We start from the raw sequence: 17,800 nt of genomic DNA on the forward strand, positions 1-17,800 counted from the left end.
AGTAGGATAAGTAAATGTAAATGACTAAACACAATAAACATGCTGTTATATTTGGGGATGATTTGTGGTAGGCTCTTAGAAAGCAAAGTACATCGTTAGAATATAGGAAAATCAGTTTTCCCCTTGCTTTCTCCAAACATACTAGCTTAATGCTTTGGACAAATAAACACACTGCCTAAGTACTTGTGTCTGCTCTTCAATAATGAAGGCAAAACTGTTGCAAGCTTTGAATCTAACAAGCACCTCTCCAAGTACTTGAATGGCAGTGACAACAAGCTGAAATGGGTTTTGTGTCATTGTTGAAAAAGGAAATATTAATATTCCTCAACAACAATAGCTGTGTCAGTAAGTGCATGCACAGGTTCTACAGGGTAGGGTAGGGAAGGGGGTATATGGCACCAAGACAATCACATACCTCTTTTCCCTGTTCAAACAATTCCCCGCAAAACAAATAAGTGATTGGAATAAAAAGTAGAGAAGCAGTAAGTCAGCTTTGTTTTAGTTACAAAAAAGTGACAAAAATGTAGCTAAACAGCACAGCATACACAGCAGAGCAAAGAGGATTCTCTCAATGCATGTAGTTTACGAAAACTACTGCTTTTATAAACCTACTTGCACTTTAGAATATGTACTTTGTGGCCTATTGTGCAGATAACATGGAGTATGATGGTTTAACGCAGGTAGGTAGCAGTGAGAAGCTTTGTATTTATCATCCAAGTAAAGTTATAGAACTACTAAAAACGTGTTCAGTTTATCTTTGAAAACAAATGTTGAGGAGCTCTGTAGATCTTTTTATTTTAACATTGCATTGGAGACAAATATGTAGAACGTCTACAATGGAGTAGGGAAATGGTGTGGCTATATGCATATGTACCAGCACACTGACCTCAGCGTGATGTTCCTCATTCTGCTGAAGCACCTCAATCACCAGCTCAGCCAAGCGGATCGTGTCCTCCAGTTTTTTGGCAGGGGTGGCAAGCCTTCCCACATTTTCTGAAGCACAAAGGTCAAAGATCAGTGTGGATACCCTCTAGGTGTGATCACAATCTGTTCTTAATTTCATAAACCTCGATCCATGCAACCCAAAGTGTATGACACTATGCAGTGCTATAACAGAGCTTTTCCATATTTACTAATAGTAAATCACCTTTATTCTTAATCAAAGCTATAAATGAAAGTAAAAGTTTGATTAATAACTTATATGAGGAATGGGTCCCCAATAGGAAGGGGACTTGGGCCCCTTTTGTCCAACTGATCTTCCTGACTTAACTTCAGTAACTACTTTCTCCAAACCATATCATCTACCCCGTTCCTATAAGACCGCTCAAAGACGTCCTACTCTTAATTAATGCTTCAATCTTAAATATGATCAGAAATCATTCCTGCCTGTGGACATCTCCCTGTACAACTCCTCCATCTACTACACTGTAAACACTGCAACAGTTACATCCTTTCTGCACACTCTTACTTACTTGGTAATATTGCTGTCAATTTTCGTGATATTTATTTCTAATTACATCTGCCAACCCTGGATATTTATTATTTGGTGATTTGTATATATTGTGCTATTCCTTATATCTTAACATATTGTATTGTTAAATAGGTTAGTCTATTTTTGTTAATGTTACTGTACTGGAGCAATTGTAATTGCTCACATAATTTCCCAGGGATTAATAAAGTATGCTGATTCTGATATTAATGGGCTGTTTACCAAGGGCCTTTAGGCTAGCAGTACTACTTTTAAGATTAGGCTTAAAACGTTCCTTTTTGACAAAGCGCATTGCAAGGGCTAGATCAGGTGACCCTGAATCATCACATCATGGGAGTCCCCCAGGAGCCTAGGCCTCTTGCACTATAATTGATTGTTTCCTACTTCACCCTTTTCCCCACTTACCATGTGTTTGTACACCACACATCATTTAATCAATAGTTGTTATTGACCTTTGGCTCTTTTCCACAGCGTGTTTTCGTTCTATCTCCACTTAACAATATCCAGTTGTTGTAGATGGCCACCCCTCCATGACCCTGTCTACTTCCTGTTAAGAGGGAGTTTTTCCTTCCCACTGTCACCAAAGTTCTTGCTCATATGGGGTCATCAGATTGTTGGGCTTTCTCCGTATTTTTGTAATGCCTTTACTTTAGAATATAAAGAGTCTTGAGGGAACTGTTGTTATGATTTGGCACTATATCAATAAAAATGAAGTTGAATAATAGCTTTGTAGGAATAAATATTAGGAAGCTGCAGGCATTGGCACCATGACGTGGCACAGTGAATAAATTATTCAATTTAATTACAGCACATCAACTATATTGTTTTTCCCTGGTGTTGTTTTTGAAATCTTTGCATTTAGCATTTCATTTTTTATTTTTATTTTTTGCAATGCAAGTTATGCAATTTATTTATTCAATAATTTTAAGGACTTGTGTATACTTCCATAGACAGCCATTTGTACACACCCGGCCAAAGTTTCATAGTTTCAAATTGTCATTTGTTCCAGTATGAAAAAATTCAGGTGCAAAAAATCTGATTTTTGAGTGTAATGTTTGTATGTCCAATTTATGCACAAATCTGTGCATAAATTGGACATACGCTCTATAAGTTCAGGACAGCCATTGTCTGATGCATGAGCCAGTTTCAGCCAAGCCTTAGTTCTCATGTCGTCACTCCTATATAAACACTATGGAAAGCTGCTCCTTTCTGACTTTCTCTTTGTACAACATTGTTTACGTTTCTTAAGTCAGACTTTCTCGCAGATTGCATGCAGATTGCGCACACCTACTGGTTCAGAATAATTATGATTTACAAACATATGAAAAACAGAAATAGTCACATGCTTCATAAATGAAATAACTTTGCATACACAATTGTTTTTTACACAGGGTAAGAACAGTTCCACAGACATATTGGTAAATAAAGTCCAATGATCCCAAACACACCAACAGAATGGCTGAAAAAGAAAAGAACACAGATAAAGGGATGGCCCAGTCAAAAGTCCAGACCTCAGCCTATTTGAAATGCTGTGGTGGGAACTGAAGAGAGCTTTAACAAATGCCCAAAAACCTCAATGAACTGAAGTGATATTGTACAGATGAGCGGACCAAGGCAATGTGAGGGACTATTAAATTAACACAGAGAAGAATTTGTCCAATGTGTTGCTGCTAAAGGTTGTTCTAAAAGCTGAATGATTAGGTGCACTTTCATTTTGGCTTTATTCTTCTTAAATAGTGAAATGGTTTCATACCTGCGGTTAGATTAAGGACGAGATCTTTTTAAGATCTTTTTTAAATGATGCCCTGATATGGAAAACATTTTTCCACATGATTGTATATATTTCTTCTAAGAACAAAGTTTTTAATCTACATCTTCTTACTTTATTCTTTTTCTTTTATTATTTTTTCAGTCTTGTGTAAAGTACGGCTGTTTCAAGATATAAAATAGTCTTTCAAATATAGCACACACCACAACCTCGATAACCTTTATCCTCATGGAGCTAAACAAACCTACAATTGTGTTTAACCAAACCCATCGTCCTACATGCAGAAACCAATAAAACCCAGGCTTACTGTTGTGGAGTGTCTCATCAACGAAGCTGCATTAAAAGACCAGCTTGTGCACCCACTCTGAAACAATGTGTTTACCACCTTGTTCTTTACCAACAACATTAAATAGGTCTTTATCAGCTATACTTTTGTTACTTTCTGCACATTTGGTTCTTGTTTCCCAGCCTCCTGCTTTATGCCTGTGTGTTGTTTCCCAAAATATTTGCTGACTTTTTGTTAAAGAGACTGAAGAGCACAGGTGGCTTAACTCATTAACCCCTTATAGCCTGAAATATAAAATCATTGCAAGAAATTTCTTTTTTTAATGGAGAGTTTATTGTTAAAAAAATTATTTCCATGTATGACTTTTAATTTGTGTCGTATTTGCTATATCTGCCTTTTTTTAAATGCTTATAAATGTATTGTGCAATTTATTTTGATTTTTCAGGAGGGAAAGAAATCATACTGGTGATGTAATAGAAGTCTCAAAAATCCTGTATCTATCGAATATTATGGAGTTAAGGGGTTAAATCCAAACAGAGAACTGCTACAACAACAATAACAAGGCCTTCCCACCTCTCTGCCCACTCTCCATCAAATCCCTCTGTCTCTCCCTGGATTGCTGCTTGCCAATCCAATGCCCCTAAAAATCATCTACTCTGGAAAATAACTAGGAAGACTTCAGAAACGCATCAGCACACACTTGTGTGCTTAAATCTTGCAATCCTAAACTTCATTTACTTCCTTTCTCTTCTTCTGCAGACCTCCTTGCTTCCAACCAGTTGAGATTATTCATCCTAAGCCATTAACCAATCTTTGATCGTCAGTGGTTTTAGTCCTCTCAGTCCGCTGCTGCTGCACATCCTCAGTAACATCTCTTAATTAAATCAAAACCAGAAATCCACAGCATCTTGACCAGTGTTAGCTTCCAGTCTTTTCTTCTGTAGACCTATCTCCTCTGCACTGGTTGGCATTATTCCAGCTAAAGGTGGTTAATAACATCATTATAATTAAATGTCATGTTTATTCCCTTAACTTTCTTTATTAATCGGGTTGTTTGAGTGCTGCTCATTTTAAAACATTTTGTCAAAGGCATCTTTGTGTATCTATACTTGAGAAACATTGTCATTTATTTTAACTAATTAAATTGTTTTCAAGGAAATCGTAAATGTTTAGCATATAGAAATAGAAGATATGTTACACTCAGTACTGTAATTCTGCTGAGAACATACACATGACACAGAAACTGCTCTAACTTGAAAATGCCACCGACTCCACTCAGACCACGTGCTGGTAGAGTTGTGGCTCAGCGATGAACAACACAGCAAGCTGATGAGAGACAGCATTTGTATAACAGCAGACTAACATGGCTGAGTTTGCAGAACACCAGTTTTATTAACATATTATAAAACTGGTGTTTTATAATATATTTATTATATTATAAAACATATAATATAAATTATTTATAATTTATATTTATTAACATATTCTGGGTCACATACTTTCACTGTAATGAAAGTATGTGCAGCTGTCGCTGCTTGTTGTTCAGCGACAGCTGAACAACAAGCACTCAGATGAGTTGTGTTGAGTTTTCACTTCTAAAGCATAAACGTCAGTCCAGCCCTAATAAATGGGTAGGACTGCGTCAGGATACTGGTCCATACTGGTCTGTCGAGGTCTGGGATAAGAATGACAATGCTGTTGGATAAAAGGGTGCCAGTGGAAACTGTGCTACTGTTGGCTACGAACGAAGGAAGGGGGAAGCCATATTTGCATGTTTAGAATCAGCGAGAGAAAAGGAAAGGTGGGAGTTTGAAGGTAATAATAGGGGCTTCACATCTAGGGACTATGACTGGTAAAGGGAAGTTGGATGTCAAAAGAGAGAGAGGAATTCTGGAGTATGTTGAATGAAGTGGTAGAGCATGTTCTCAGGAGGAAAAGATTGGTGATTGGAGTAGATTTTAATGGACATTTGGGTGAAGGGAACAGAAGTGATGAGAATCTGTTGGGTAACTATTGTGTTAAGGGGAGCAATGCAGAAAGACAAACGGTAATGGATTGTGCCAAAAGGATGGAAATGGCTTTGATGAACACGTACTGCAGGATAGAGAAAAAACATTGGATGCTATTTCAAAGGGAAAGTGAGGATGAACCAACAATGTGGAATTTGAAGAAGGAAGAACGTTGTGCAGAGTTCAAGGAGTTGAAAAAGGCTCTGGGTAGTAGGGAAGAGAGACTGGTACAGCTGAACCGCTGAGGGAAACTGCCAAAAGGTGTTGGGTGTATCCTCTGGAAAGAGAAGTACAGTAAAGTATTCAAAGGAGGACGTTAGCAATGAAAAGGTGGGGGCGTCAAAGAGAAGGCCTTATAATGAGTTGTTTGTGAGGCCAAACACTAAGGAAAATAAAAATCATCAATTGATTAGGCAGAGAGATTGAGGTGGAAAGGATGTGCAGGTGGTCAGGGTGGTTAATGACAGACATGGATGTATACTAACGAGTAAAAAGAGTGTGTTAAAGATGGAAGGAGCACTTTGAGGAGCCGATGAATGTAGAAAATGAGAGCAGAGAACAGATGGAGGACAGCTAGTGAATCAGGAAGTGCAGAAGATTAGCAAGAAGAAGAGAGAGGGCAGTGGACTGCTTAACCATATTGTTTAAAACATCTTGGAGGGTGACAAGATGCCTGAGGAATAGAGGAGAAATGTTCTGACAACGATGTTAAAGAACAGCAGTGATATGGAGAGCGAAATTGATACCATGATGCTATGGGGAGAGTTGTTGGGGCTAGGCTAAGAAGAGAGGTGATTATCAGTGAGAAGCGTATGGGTTAATGCTGAGAAAGAGCATTAGAGATGCAATATTTGCTTTGAAAATGCTGATGGAGAAGAACAGAAGAACAGGGAAAGTCAGAAGGACTTCACTGTGTCTGGATCTATAGAAAGCAGTGCAAAGACAGGAACTGTGACACTGCATGAGAAAGTCAGGAATAGGTGAGAAAGACATGTATGAGGACTGCAAAATAATGATGAGGTATGCGGTAGAAAGAACAGATGGGTTTAAGGTGGGGGTCAGGGATCAGCTCTGGGGCCCTTCATGCTTGTCATGGTGATGGACAGGTTGACAGATGAAGTTAGCAGGAGTTTCCATGTGCTATGATGTTGATTGTGATCTGTAGTGAGAGTTGGGAGCAGGTGGAAGAGTCCTTGGAAAGGTAGAAGTATGCTCTAGAGAGAAGAGGAATGAGAGCAGCAAGATCCGGATACATGAATGCAGGCAGGTGAAGTGTGTGGAGACCCAGTGGTCTTCAGGGTGACTTCAGTCAGGGGTTTTACTAAGGTCCGCCTTAACAAGCTGCACATATAACACGTATTCCCCAGGAGAGAGTCTGCTTAAAACATGCTGTGAGTAAAAGACTCTGAATGCATGGCACTTCCAGCCTGTTAAAGTGAAACTCTGAGCAGAAGTTTTAGTTTTGTTCTCTCACCTGCAGACTATGCTTTTTGTTTGAGGATTTGAGAGTAAAGATTAAGCATCAAACTTAGACTTAGTCTATGTATCAATGTGAGGTCAACAAGTGCTCAGTAGGTGTCCAGTTTTAGGGTCAGATATTACCACTTATAGAATAAAATGAATTGTTTGCTGCCAACATTTTTTTAAAAAGCAAAAGCAATAAAATATATATTATTTATTACTGGTGCTCAATAGGAGAACAAAGACATTTGACACCATTAAAACACTTTAAGCCCTCCTAGGTCTGAGGTCCACCATCCACAGATTAATGTTTTAAGTCAGGCTTGAAAAACTGAAAACTTTTTAACTTGGTGACCTTAAAATATAAACAGAAAGCAATGGTTCCCTCATTTCTCACTAGTGGTGTGAAACATCTTCAGATGACTGTCTTTGTTTAGCACACAGTTTCTTTTCTTCTGGCCTGCTTTCCCAATGAATACTTCATTATTTGATTTTTGTACTCTTTTAGTTGAGGAAATCCATAATCTGCTCATAATACTGCTCCACAGTATCTCTCTGAACTTCTGCGCATGACCCATTCATACTGTCCGACATCTTTAACAGTGACTCTCTCTCCACTTTCAAATTCCAAGTCTCTTTAAACTCATTACAGATTTACAGGTGGAAGATGATTTTGTTCTTTTCTTTCTGGATTTTAATACTTCTGTGTAAGGTGACTGTTTTGAAAGGTACCTAAAATAATATTTATCATTTTTATATTTAACTGGCACTCACTTGATATTTTCTCTATGTCAGAGCATCCTTTGGTATGGGAAATTGTGCACCCCTGCCAGCTCACTACTATGTGAAACGGTTATCTCAAAAGCTGCAGAAATTATTATCTAAAAGAGAAAGTGAGTGCGGACTGTCCCATCATTTGAAAACGCTGCAACAGTTTTAACATGAACATTGCATGTCCCAAGTTTTTTTTGCTTTTTGTTTTGTTTTTACATAAATTAACCTCCATTACCATGACCCACATATTGATCAGAAACAGATTAAATTGATGAATGAACGACACAAAATCAATCATGGTTTTATTTCTAGTCCTGGCAAAGATTTCCACGCTGACACTGTTGGTTGAAACGACGAAAGGTTTCGACCTACAGGAGCAGGAGTTGTCTTGTGTCAATGAACAAAAGATGAACCATTATTTAGGTAACACAGACAGTCCAAAACGGCTGAAAACAGATGAAAACAAAATCAAGCCAACTCACTACTCAGGAAGCAAACAGTGCAAACAGAAAACAGTATGACGCAACAGAACCCTAAGACAAATTTAGGGCTTACATACACATATTAGGGAAATGGATTCAGGAGGATGAGGAGAGATAGCTGAAACAAATCCATGATGACGAGACAAGGAAAGTAAACGAAATACTACATACAAAGGAAAAAGACTATTACAATAAAACTGGAAATAATCAAAACACTGAGTCAAGGACACTAATACAGATTTGACACAGAAGACAGCACTAAGAAAAATAACGAAACCTTATACAAAATATTAAAAAGTATAATATTAACTGAAACCCATTCAATAAGACCAATAACTCAGACTAAAGAGAACGATCAAGAATACACAAGCTAGCTCGGAACCCAATTAAGCATTAAATGATAATGAATGATGACTCACTTACATTATCTTTCTTCCTTATTCTTCCTGACACTCAGTTTGAAATTCACAAGATTGCCTTGACCATGTCTACATGTATAAATGCAATGACTTGCTGTCATGTAATTGGCAGATTAGATATGTGTTAAGAAGCTATTGAACATGTATACCTACTGAAGTGGCTGGTAAGTCTAAGTGCAATATATGGAGTCTATATCAGCATTTCATGGGCTTTTCATTCAAAATCAGACATGTTCCCTTAAAGGACTGAGAACTGACAAGATATGCTTTTAACAACAGCTAGATTTGGGGGTCTTCCTTGTCTGTACCGTGGCCTTAAAAACTTATTTTACTTAATTTACACATAAGCAAAGTAAAAATGCATTCAAATTGCAGACAGACAGAAATGGTGGTTTCAGGCAGTACAGCAAAGTAGATTACAGAAAGAATAGAAAGTGTTTTAGTAATGAACAAGGGCTTGGAGCACAGTATAACAATCAATGTTACAGACCAAAAGGATGACAGAGATGACAACATTTGAGGTTGCTTCTGGTGGTTTACGTGCATACTGACTGTAATAATAAGAAAACAAATTAATTGAGGCTGGGGAGGAAGGTACTCACGAATCGTTAAATCCATCACTTGAGAGGCCAAGCAGAAGACAGGATGCTCATACATCTCTCTCTTTTTCCCTATAGAAAAAGAGGCAGGATACCGAGGCATGCGAAAGGCCAGGGTCAGAGCAAACGAACATAATGGTCACTAGGGTTTGACTAATATAAAGTTTTTTGCTACCACTACCTCACATTTTCTTGCAAGAAAATCAGAACTTTAACCACACATTGTATTAAAAGGTACAATATGTATCATTGTGAAATTTGTACATGGAACTATGTTTAGCAGATTTAAAAGATTAAGGGACATCCTCTAGTTTTGTTTGTCAAATTGATTTCAATTTTTTGTGTGCTTACATGAAATGGAGAAAAAATAAATGGGTAGCAAGGTGGTGCAGTGGATAGAACATGTCCGTTGTAACTGTACTATCTGTGCATGTGTGCAAGTTTCCTCCCACAGCTCTTGTTAGGTTAACTGGCAGTTCTAAATGGACTGAAAGTGTGCATGGCTGCTTGTCTTTCTGTATTATGACTGCAATGAACTGGGGATCTTCAGACCCTTGAGTGATCTCCTTCATGACCCAGGGCTACCGCCCGCAGATTTCCCGCAGACCCCCCATAACGAACACCCCGACCTTCCCCTCAGTAGGCAACCTCCAGCAGGCCTGTGTGCTGCAGGAAGAACTGCCAGCCCTCATGACAAAGGCTATCATACGGGAGGTGGAAGCTGCCCACGGGGTTTTTTCTACCACTACCTTCTACTCCCCAAAGAGCATTGGGGTCTCCATTCTGGATGTCAAAGACCTCAGTTGCTTTCTCTGGCCCCTGAGGTGCAAGATGCTGAAGGTCCCCAGTGTATGTCAGGCCATCAATGCAGGGAATTGGTTTGACACCATCGATCTGAAGGACGCTTACTTTCAGGTCTTAATCTGGCAGGGGCGGTGGCACTTCCTCAGATTCTGGTCCAATGGGCAGGTCTTTGAGTTTGGAGACTTCCCCTTTGGCATCTCTGTGGCCCCCAGACCTTCCTGAGATGCAGGATGCGGCCTTCACTCCTATGAGCCTGCGGGGCCTCAGAATCTTGAATTACCTGGATGACTGGCTGGTCTGTGCCTCTTCAGTAGAACAGTGTTGCAGCTACGTTGCCCTGCAGGTCTCTTATGTTGAGGCTCTGGGGCTGTAGTATCCCTCAATATCCCTCATGGCACAACAGCGATGGGTCTTTTGTGCATGCCCAGACCACTTCGGCCTCCACTCTCTACTGAGCCGGGGGCTGTGCCTCTCCCTCATGGGTCTGATGGCTGCCACTGTGCACATCAATGTGCTGGATCCGTCTTCCTGGCACTTCGGGATTTTCCTGCCTCGCCTGCAGTGGTTTCACGTGATTGTTGGGAAGGACAGCACAGTTCTGGCGGCCTATGTCAACAAGCAGGGGGGCTTGGGCTTACTTCTCCTCTGCAGGATAGCCGCAAGGCTAAAGCAGTAGGCTCTCTCCCATTTCTGGTCCCTCGGGGCTGTGCACGTGCCACTGAACACAGAAGCAGACATCATGTCGGGGGGGGGGGGTTTGATTTGTTTCAACATTAGATTTGTTTCAACCACCCGCAGGTGGTTGAAACAAATCTAGCACTGTTTCAGAAGGGCAGAGGGGGACCTCTTTGCCTCCAGGGAGTCAACACACTGCCTCCTGTTCTTCGACAGCCCTCTCCGGGGGTGGGATGCCCTGGTGCATCCCTGGAACCAGGTTTTTTTGTATACCTTCCCTCCTTTCTCTCTCCTCCACTTGGTCCTCTCCGGGTCCAGACTGCAGAAACGAGGCTTGTCCTGGTGGCCCCTTTCTGGCCCAACATGCCCTGGTTCTCAGTGATCCAGCCTCTCCTCGACTCAAGACTCTGGGAGCTTCCGGTCCAGAGGAACCTCCTGTCCCAGGCGAGTGGATCACTTTCGAGCAGGTCCACCCCTTACGCTGTGACCCTGCATTGAATGGTGGTTGCGATTAAGGCCATTCACCTCTGTCGCTAAGCGCTTAGCGAGGCTGAGCGCTGGCTCTATCCGTCAGGTATCCCCAGTTGATTTGGACAACAGACCAGCTGTTCATTGCCTTCCATCCTGGGCAGGCACCTGTCAAAGTCCCGGTTGTCCTACTGGGTGGCAGCCTTATGACTCTAGGTTCCCCTCCCCTCGGGAGTGCAGGCCAACTCCACACAGGCGGGTGGCCACCTCTTGGGTCTTGTGGTCATCGGCTACCAGCTTGAATGTTGCAGCCAGCCCCTCTATCATGGAGCAGGTGCTAGATGTCCCTCAGCTGTAACCTTTGTCTCCTTGATCAGCTTGCGGGCCAACCATGAGCGGCTGCGCAGATGCGGTCCTTGCATCTTGACTTGCTTAGGCCAGTCTTGCATCTGGCAGACTGATGTTTGCCCCCCCCCCCTCCCCCAGGCAGGGCCTTTGCATCTGGTGGGGCCTTGACTGTCTCCTTGTGGGGTGAGTTACCCCGTACATATAGAAATTGTAAGTACTTGTAAGTAACTGTAAGTCTCAATATGGTAACACACGGTTACACTGTAAGCTTGCTTACTTGGTTGCCCCCCCTTGACATGATGTCTGCTTCTTGGAGTGAGAGACTGTCTCCAGCTTCAGGCTGCTTGGAGATGTGTTCCAATCAAACCATCACTGGTTTCAAATCTGCGCAGCTGTTTTATATCTAAGCTGTGGGGCATGACTGAGGTAGCCAGAGTTTCTTATGGAAGTATTCACACCCCATAGCGAAGGGGGGTCATACCCTGTACATGTGGAATATGTAACGGAATGGAGAGATAGTCTCTCACTCAGAGAACCAAGGTTACAGTATGTAACCATACAGTTCCACTGCAACCCTATATTGGAAAAGCAGTTAAAAACATGGATGGATGGATAGATACCAATTGACTCTAATTCTACAGAAAGTACTTAATAAATTAAAATGCTATAAAAAGCATCTTTGGATGTTTTTCTTACAAATATAATCAAATGTTTAAACAAAATGAGCAAATTGGCATTATGTGTGTAAATGTATTAGGTGGACATAAGCAGTGTGGACTGTATCCACATTGTCAATCAGCTAGACTGGTAGCTTATGTTTCCATCACTGGTGACCCAAATAACTCCACCTGATCTTATCTCAATGTATTTTAAATATACTGCTCAAAAAGATTAAAGAAACATCTTTTAATTAAAGTATAGCACCAAGTCAGTTAAACTCCTGGGATATTTTGTCATGCTCCTGTGTGAGGCAGGCAGACCCAAAATGTAGACTCAAAGGCAAGACTATACTTGAAACAGTTTACTTAATTTAAGGTTAAACAACTAAACTGGGAATGCTAAGTGGGAGAAACTAAACAAACAGAATAATACAGGGAAACACAGTACTGACAGGACACACAGCAAGATGGGATATCACAAAACTGGACAGAAGGAGACACAGACAATATATACACAAAAGAGGGAATCAGCGAGGAGAGGAAACGCCTGGGGAACATGGCTGGCCATAATCTAACTGTCGAGAAAGGGGAAGTAAAACTGAACATGATGCACACAGGACAAGAGACTATCAACATAAAACACAAGAAACACAAACTGAGATGCAGACTGGCTAAATATGGGGAACAGAGGGATGAGACAGAGACAAGACTAGGAAGACACAGAACAAGGGTGACGGAGCGAAAGGAGTAACAATGAGTCAACTGCAAAACAGGAATGGTTTTACCTTTTGTTGGTAACATCTTTTTCCCTTTTCAGACTGTTTTTTGCTAGTTTTATATATGGCTAGGGTCAATTTCACTACTGGTAGCATAAGGCAATACAGAGGTAGTAGGATTTAGGTAGCTCAACTCCTCCAGGACGGCACATCAATACATACCATTTCCAGAAGGTTTACTGGGTCTCCCAGCACAGTCTCAAGAATGTGAAGTTGTACAATACCTTCAAGCCATCACCAGGACGGGTATCTGCTCCTTTGTGCAAGGAGGAATAGGATAAGTACTGCCAGTGCAGTACAAAATGACCTCCAACAGGACACTGATGTGAACGTCTCTGACCACATAATCAGAAACAGACTTCATGAGGGTAGCCCAATAGCCTCTAGAGGTACTAGTGGTCACTGCTAGGCAATGGCACCTGATTAGATATTGGGTTTAAATCCTTGGAACCATTGTCAGACCCTATGCTGCTGCACTGAGTCCTAGGTTGCTCCTGGTGCATGACATGCACATGTATCATATGGCAAGAGCATGCATGCATGCAGCGCCTGGAGGATTAAGGAACTGATAACATAGATTGGCCCCCAAGCTTGCCAGACATAAATCCAATAGAGGACCCTTAGCACACTATATTTCAGTCCATCCAGTACCACCAGGCTGCATCTCAGACTGTCCAGGAGCACAATCTGTTGAGTCATTAGGAGTATGCCTTCTCATTAGGAGCAAGTACATTCAAAGAACTCGCTTTGAGTTGCTACAATAAAGTTTCAGCAACATGGACTAGTTTGCCGCATTACTTTTTTTTGGTTGATTTTTGAGTGTCTTTGAAATTAGCCTTTTGTAGGTTGATCATTTGCATTTTCATATCCAGCATTATGTAATTTCTCCACTGAAACCTAATTTGTTTTCAAAGAATTTCTAATTTTTTTGAGCAGCATTCTATTATATCATTGGGCATTTTCACAACTGTAGTTCATTTACTCTGGTCTGAATCAGCTGATGCGGTTCTAGTCAGTTTTATCTTTTCCCCATGTTTGGGTTTGTTTTTACTCAGAGAAAAATCCAAGTGAATCAAAATGCGTCGCTACAAGCCACGTGAGAAGATTCAGTCTGCTTATTCGCCAGATCTGTCTGGAGTGGAAGCAACAAAAGTAAATACAGGAAAAAGGTCTTGTATTCTATTTGAACAAGAATTTACATTCATTTCACAGCTCGTTGCTAGCCCAGACAGTCCTTTGCCCATCTAAAACACTTTGTGTCGTAGAGTGCGTGGAGTTGCAAACCCAAAATGCTAACACTATAAACAGTACAGCGCGACAAAGAGCTATGGAAACTGAGGGCTTGAACACACACATGAGGTAATCAGGGAGATGGAACACACCAGGGAACACATCTGAACTAAATCAAGGAAATGAGACAGAGGGGAGCAAAACTGAAAACAATGCGTTTAGGACAAAGACTAACAATATAAAACATGAAATAAACACTGACCAAGACTACGACACATTAACTGGACATAAACAAAAAGTAAACAAGATAAGGATCATGGAAACTGTTACGGTCGCTGACCTCTAGTGGCTGGGGCCCCCCACCCCAGACAACACTTCATTTTTAAGTGGGGCGTAACAGAAACCTTGCCACATCCTAGAATACAAAGCATATGTATAGCTTCTTTTTTTTCAGTTCAAACTGATTGCAATTAGTTGTTATACGTTGTAAACCAACTACTCTGGTGTTCGTTTGGAACCATGCCAAGACCACCTCCTCCAGAGTGCGGTTGTTTTGGTCCAAGTGCAATTACTGTGTTTATATCTGCCCAAACGAGTCACACCAAAGACAAACCAGAGTTAATTTGAATGAATTACACACCGCATGTGTGAAAACACCCTTAAATTCAGAGCAGTTAATTACTTGTCTTATGTGTATCACATGAATGTAATCAAACATGTCAGTTTGAGTCTGTTAGGGTTGATTGTCATGTATGAAAAGTTCCAGAGAATAATGACATCTGTTCCTAAAACAGAGAAAATATTGGTGCTGTATATGTAAAGTCTATTTCAGAAGACAAAGAAATAGCTCAGCTCTGTTATATTGAACATTAATAATCTTAATGTCAAAGGTTTAAGGTCACACATATAGTCAGTTCAAAAAAATTACATATTCACATGTCAAATCTGAAGAATTATCACACATTAAAAGAGGTTAGTGTTCTGACACAGTTAATAAGTCATTGTTTTAGGGGCCTACAGAATGCTTGTGGCTATTAAAGAAAACCTAGACGAGGCAAGAAACAAAAGTAAAATAAAATCCTGGCACAAAAGATAGTCTCATTGTGTCTTACTCGCCCACCTGCTTTAAAACAGAGGTTAACAGCAGAAAAGGCCAATAGACAAGGAAAACAGAAGAATTAGTGTGGAAGTCATCAGAACACAAGGAAAACCCAGAACAGGAAACAAGGAGAATCTTCTCAGTTAACAGGTAAGTCAAAGGTTAACCAAAGCAGTGTAAGACTCGGCTGAACGAGAAGCTAAAGCAGTGGAAGAAGTCAGCAAGATTGAATTGAATGCATTTTTACTGTAATTATCCTAGTAAACAAATGATGAAGAAAAACTAAATAGTTGCTGTCATTTAAAGTACTACCATACAGTTTTGCTTGATTTTATCCATCTGGATACTAGACATTATTTGAAATGTTGTTCTAGCATTTCAAATATTGTCTGCAAAATCTATATAGACCCCTGACTTCATCGGTTTACTACTGCTTCAGTTTATTAATGTTTGATTGGTCAAATTTGGTGAAAATATTTACTACTTTTGCATTTCAATTTTCTGTGTTTCACAAGCTTATTAAACATCCTCATATACTGTCACCATAATTTTAAATAACCTCCCCACTAAGATTAGAAAATCCCCTCTGCACTTCAGATCTTTCCCATCTGGTTCTGCATAGCATATTAATTTGTTTTTGTTAAGGTATGCGATGTCTATAACTGTAATGTGTTCTTCATTTGGATATATTTATCTGACAGTTCCCATAAGATGGAAGTGGAATTTCCAAAAAACAATAAATGTCATAACAGCTATTACTACGACTACTACTGTTGCAGCTACCACTAGTACTATAGCAAGATTGCGTTCAGACAAAGGAGCAGAGTAATAACGTACCTTCCAGTTTTGCATACTCTGACAGACGCTGGTAATTGACCTGAGCTGCCTGCTCCAAACACTTACGGATCACACCTTTCACTTCCTCTTGTGGGACTGGGGTGACAATGTCTTTCATTAAAACCTTATACAAAAAACACAGCAAAATTATTGTTATTTATTTTTTTTTTCAGTACCTTTTAATAAAAGATGTAAATAAATATTGTAAAAATATGTCCTCAGGCTTAAATGAAAAAATTACTCTATAGCCTCCATATGTCCCATTAAATCTTTAGATTTTGTTGTCCTCATGTTAAGAGTTTTATTACTTTTAATTATTGTTGTTTTGTTTGGTTTTGGCATGGAAATATTATCATTAGTTTCAAGAAAAGATGACAGTTTGAGCTAAAGTTTAAAGGTAGCAGAATTAAACAGGTTTCAGTTTTCTCGGCATTGTTTGTTATAAAAATCCACTAACTCTTTCCCTCCAGTAAATGAAAAGAAACCTGACAAACCTACAAGTAGTAGTTGGAGGTTTCTTCCTGTTAAAAGGGAGTTTTTCCTTCCCACTGTCGCCAAAGTGCTTGCTCATAGGGGGTCATATGATTGTTGGGTTTTTCTCTGTATCTATGAAGCGCCTTGAGGCGCTATATAAATAAAATTGAATTGAATTGAATTGAATTGAATTGAACAAGTAGTAGCAAAATCAACAATGATAAAAAAAGAAATAGCAGTGTAGTCTTGTATGACTGGACATATAGTCCTTCCCAAAGAGCCACCAAAAACAGGTCGGATCAATCTTATGTTTTATCCTGTGCTACAACAGTCTTACCCTTTCAAGCAGGGACAGAGTTGCCTTCAATGCCCCTTCAGGTCTTCCAAATGGAAAACAGTACCTGTTTAGAAAAGAGGTTTGTTTTGTTTTTTTCACACTTCAACAGTCCAAATGGGCAATGTGTCATTGTGTAGTTGGTACAATGGGTCCTACCGGAAGTATGTAATCTGGTTTTCAAGAAGCACCCGTAGCCTCTCCTTGATTTCCTCAAAGCGCTCTTTCTCCTCAACAGTGACTGTGCCGATACCGTCGGGCCTGAAACACAGAGGCATTTAAAAAAATGCACTCAAAGTTTCTGTTGAACCTTTCAGCACAAATGTCAAAATACCCATATTTTCCACGGATAATGTTAGCATTTGCTTATACCTCAGATTTCGATCTAACGTATAATTCATATTTTTAAAAAACTGGTAACTTTTTTGATAAAGGAAATGGCAATATTACTTACTTTTATTAACTGAAATGTAAAATGCATATCTTCTGTTATTTATTAAAACTGTGGTGTTGAAACTGGAATTAATCAGTAAATTAAAATTAAAATTTTCTTTTCAGGGTCACTCCATATAAAATCAACATCCATCCATTCGCTTCCTCTTATCCTTTCCAGGGTCGCAGGGGGCGCTGGAGCCTATCCCAGCTTGTCATAGGGCAAGAGGCAGGGTACACGCAGAGACACAGACAACCATTCGCATTGACATTCACTCACAGATTCACACTTATGGGCAATTTAGATTTGGACTGTGGGAGGAAGCTGGAGTACCCAGGGAAAACATGCAAACTCCACACAGAAAGACCCCGGCCTG

The 17,800-nt window shown here is 40.1% G+C and overlaps 1 protein-coding gene across 3 annotated transcripts in view; it reads right to left on the reverse strand.

Annotated features, from left to right (window-relative positions):
• LOC146519291 (calcium-dependent secretion activator 1-like) overlaps window positions 1-17,800 on the reverse strand; it is a 238,584-nt gene that overhangs the window by 94,200 nt on the left and 126,584 nt on the right. For 2 of the 3 annotated variants that reach the window (XM_085159095.1, XM_085159094.1), the window contains exons 14-18: window positions 17,151-17,252; window positions 16,995-17,058; window positions 16,184-16,307; window positions 9,291-9,359; window positions 887-993 (exon numbers count right to left, since the gene is read on the reverse strand). In XM_085159095.1, coding sequence (XP_085015221.1) covers window positions 887-993; window positions 9,291-9,359; window positions 16,184-16,307; window positions 16,995-17,058; window positions 17,151-17,252 — 466 coding nt within the window. The remainder of the gene's footprint in view (window positions 1-886; window positions 994-9,290; window positions 9,360-16,183; window positions 16,308-16,994; window positions 17,059-17,150; window positions 17,253-17,800) is intronic. The other variant, XM_085159096.1, reaches the window with a different exon arrangement.

The sequence above is a fragment of the Neolamprologus multifasciatus genome, chromosome 5, assembly GCF_963576455.1.
Source record: "Neolamprologus multifasciatus chromosome 5, fNeoMul1.2, whole genome shotgun sequence".
NCBI lineage: Eukaryota > Metazoa > Chordata > Actinopteri > Cichliformes > Cichlidae > Neolamprologus > Neolamprologus multifasciatus.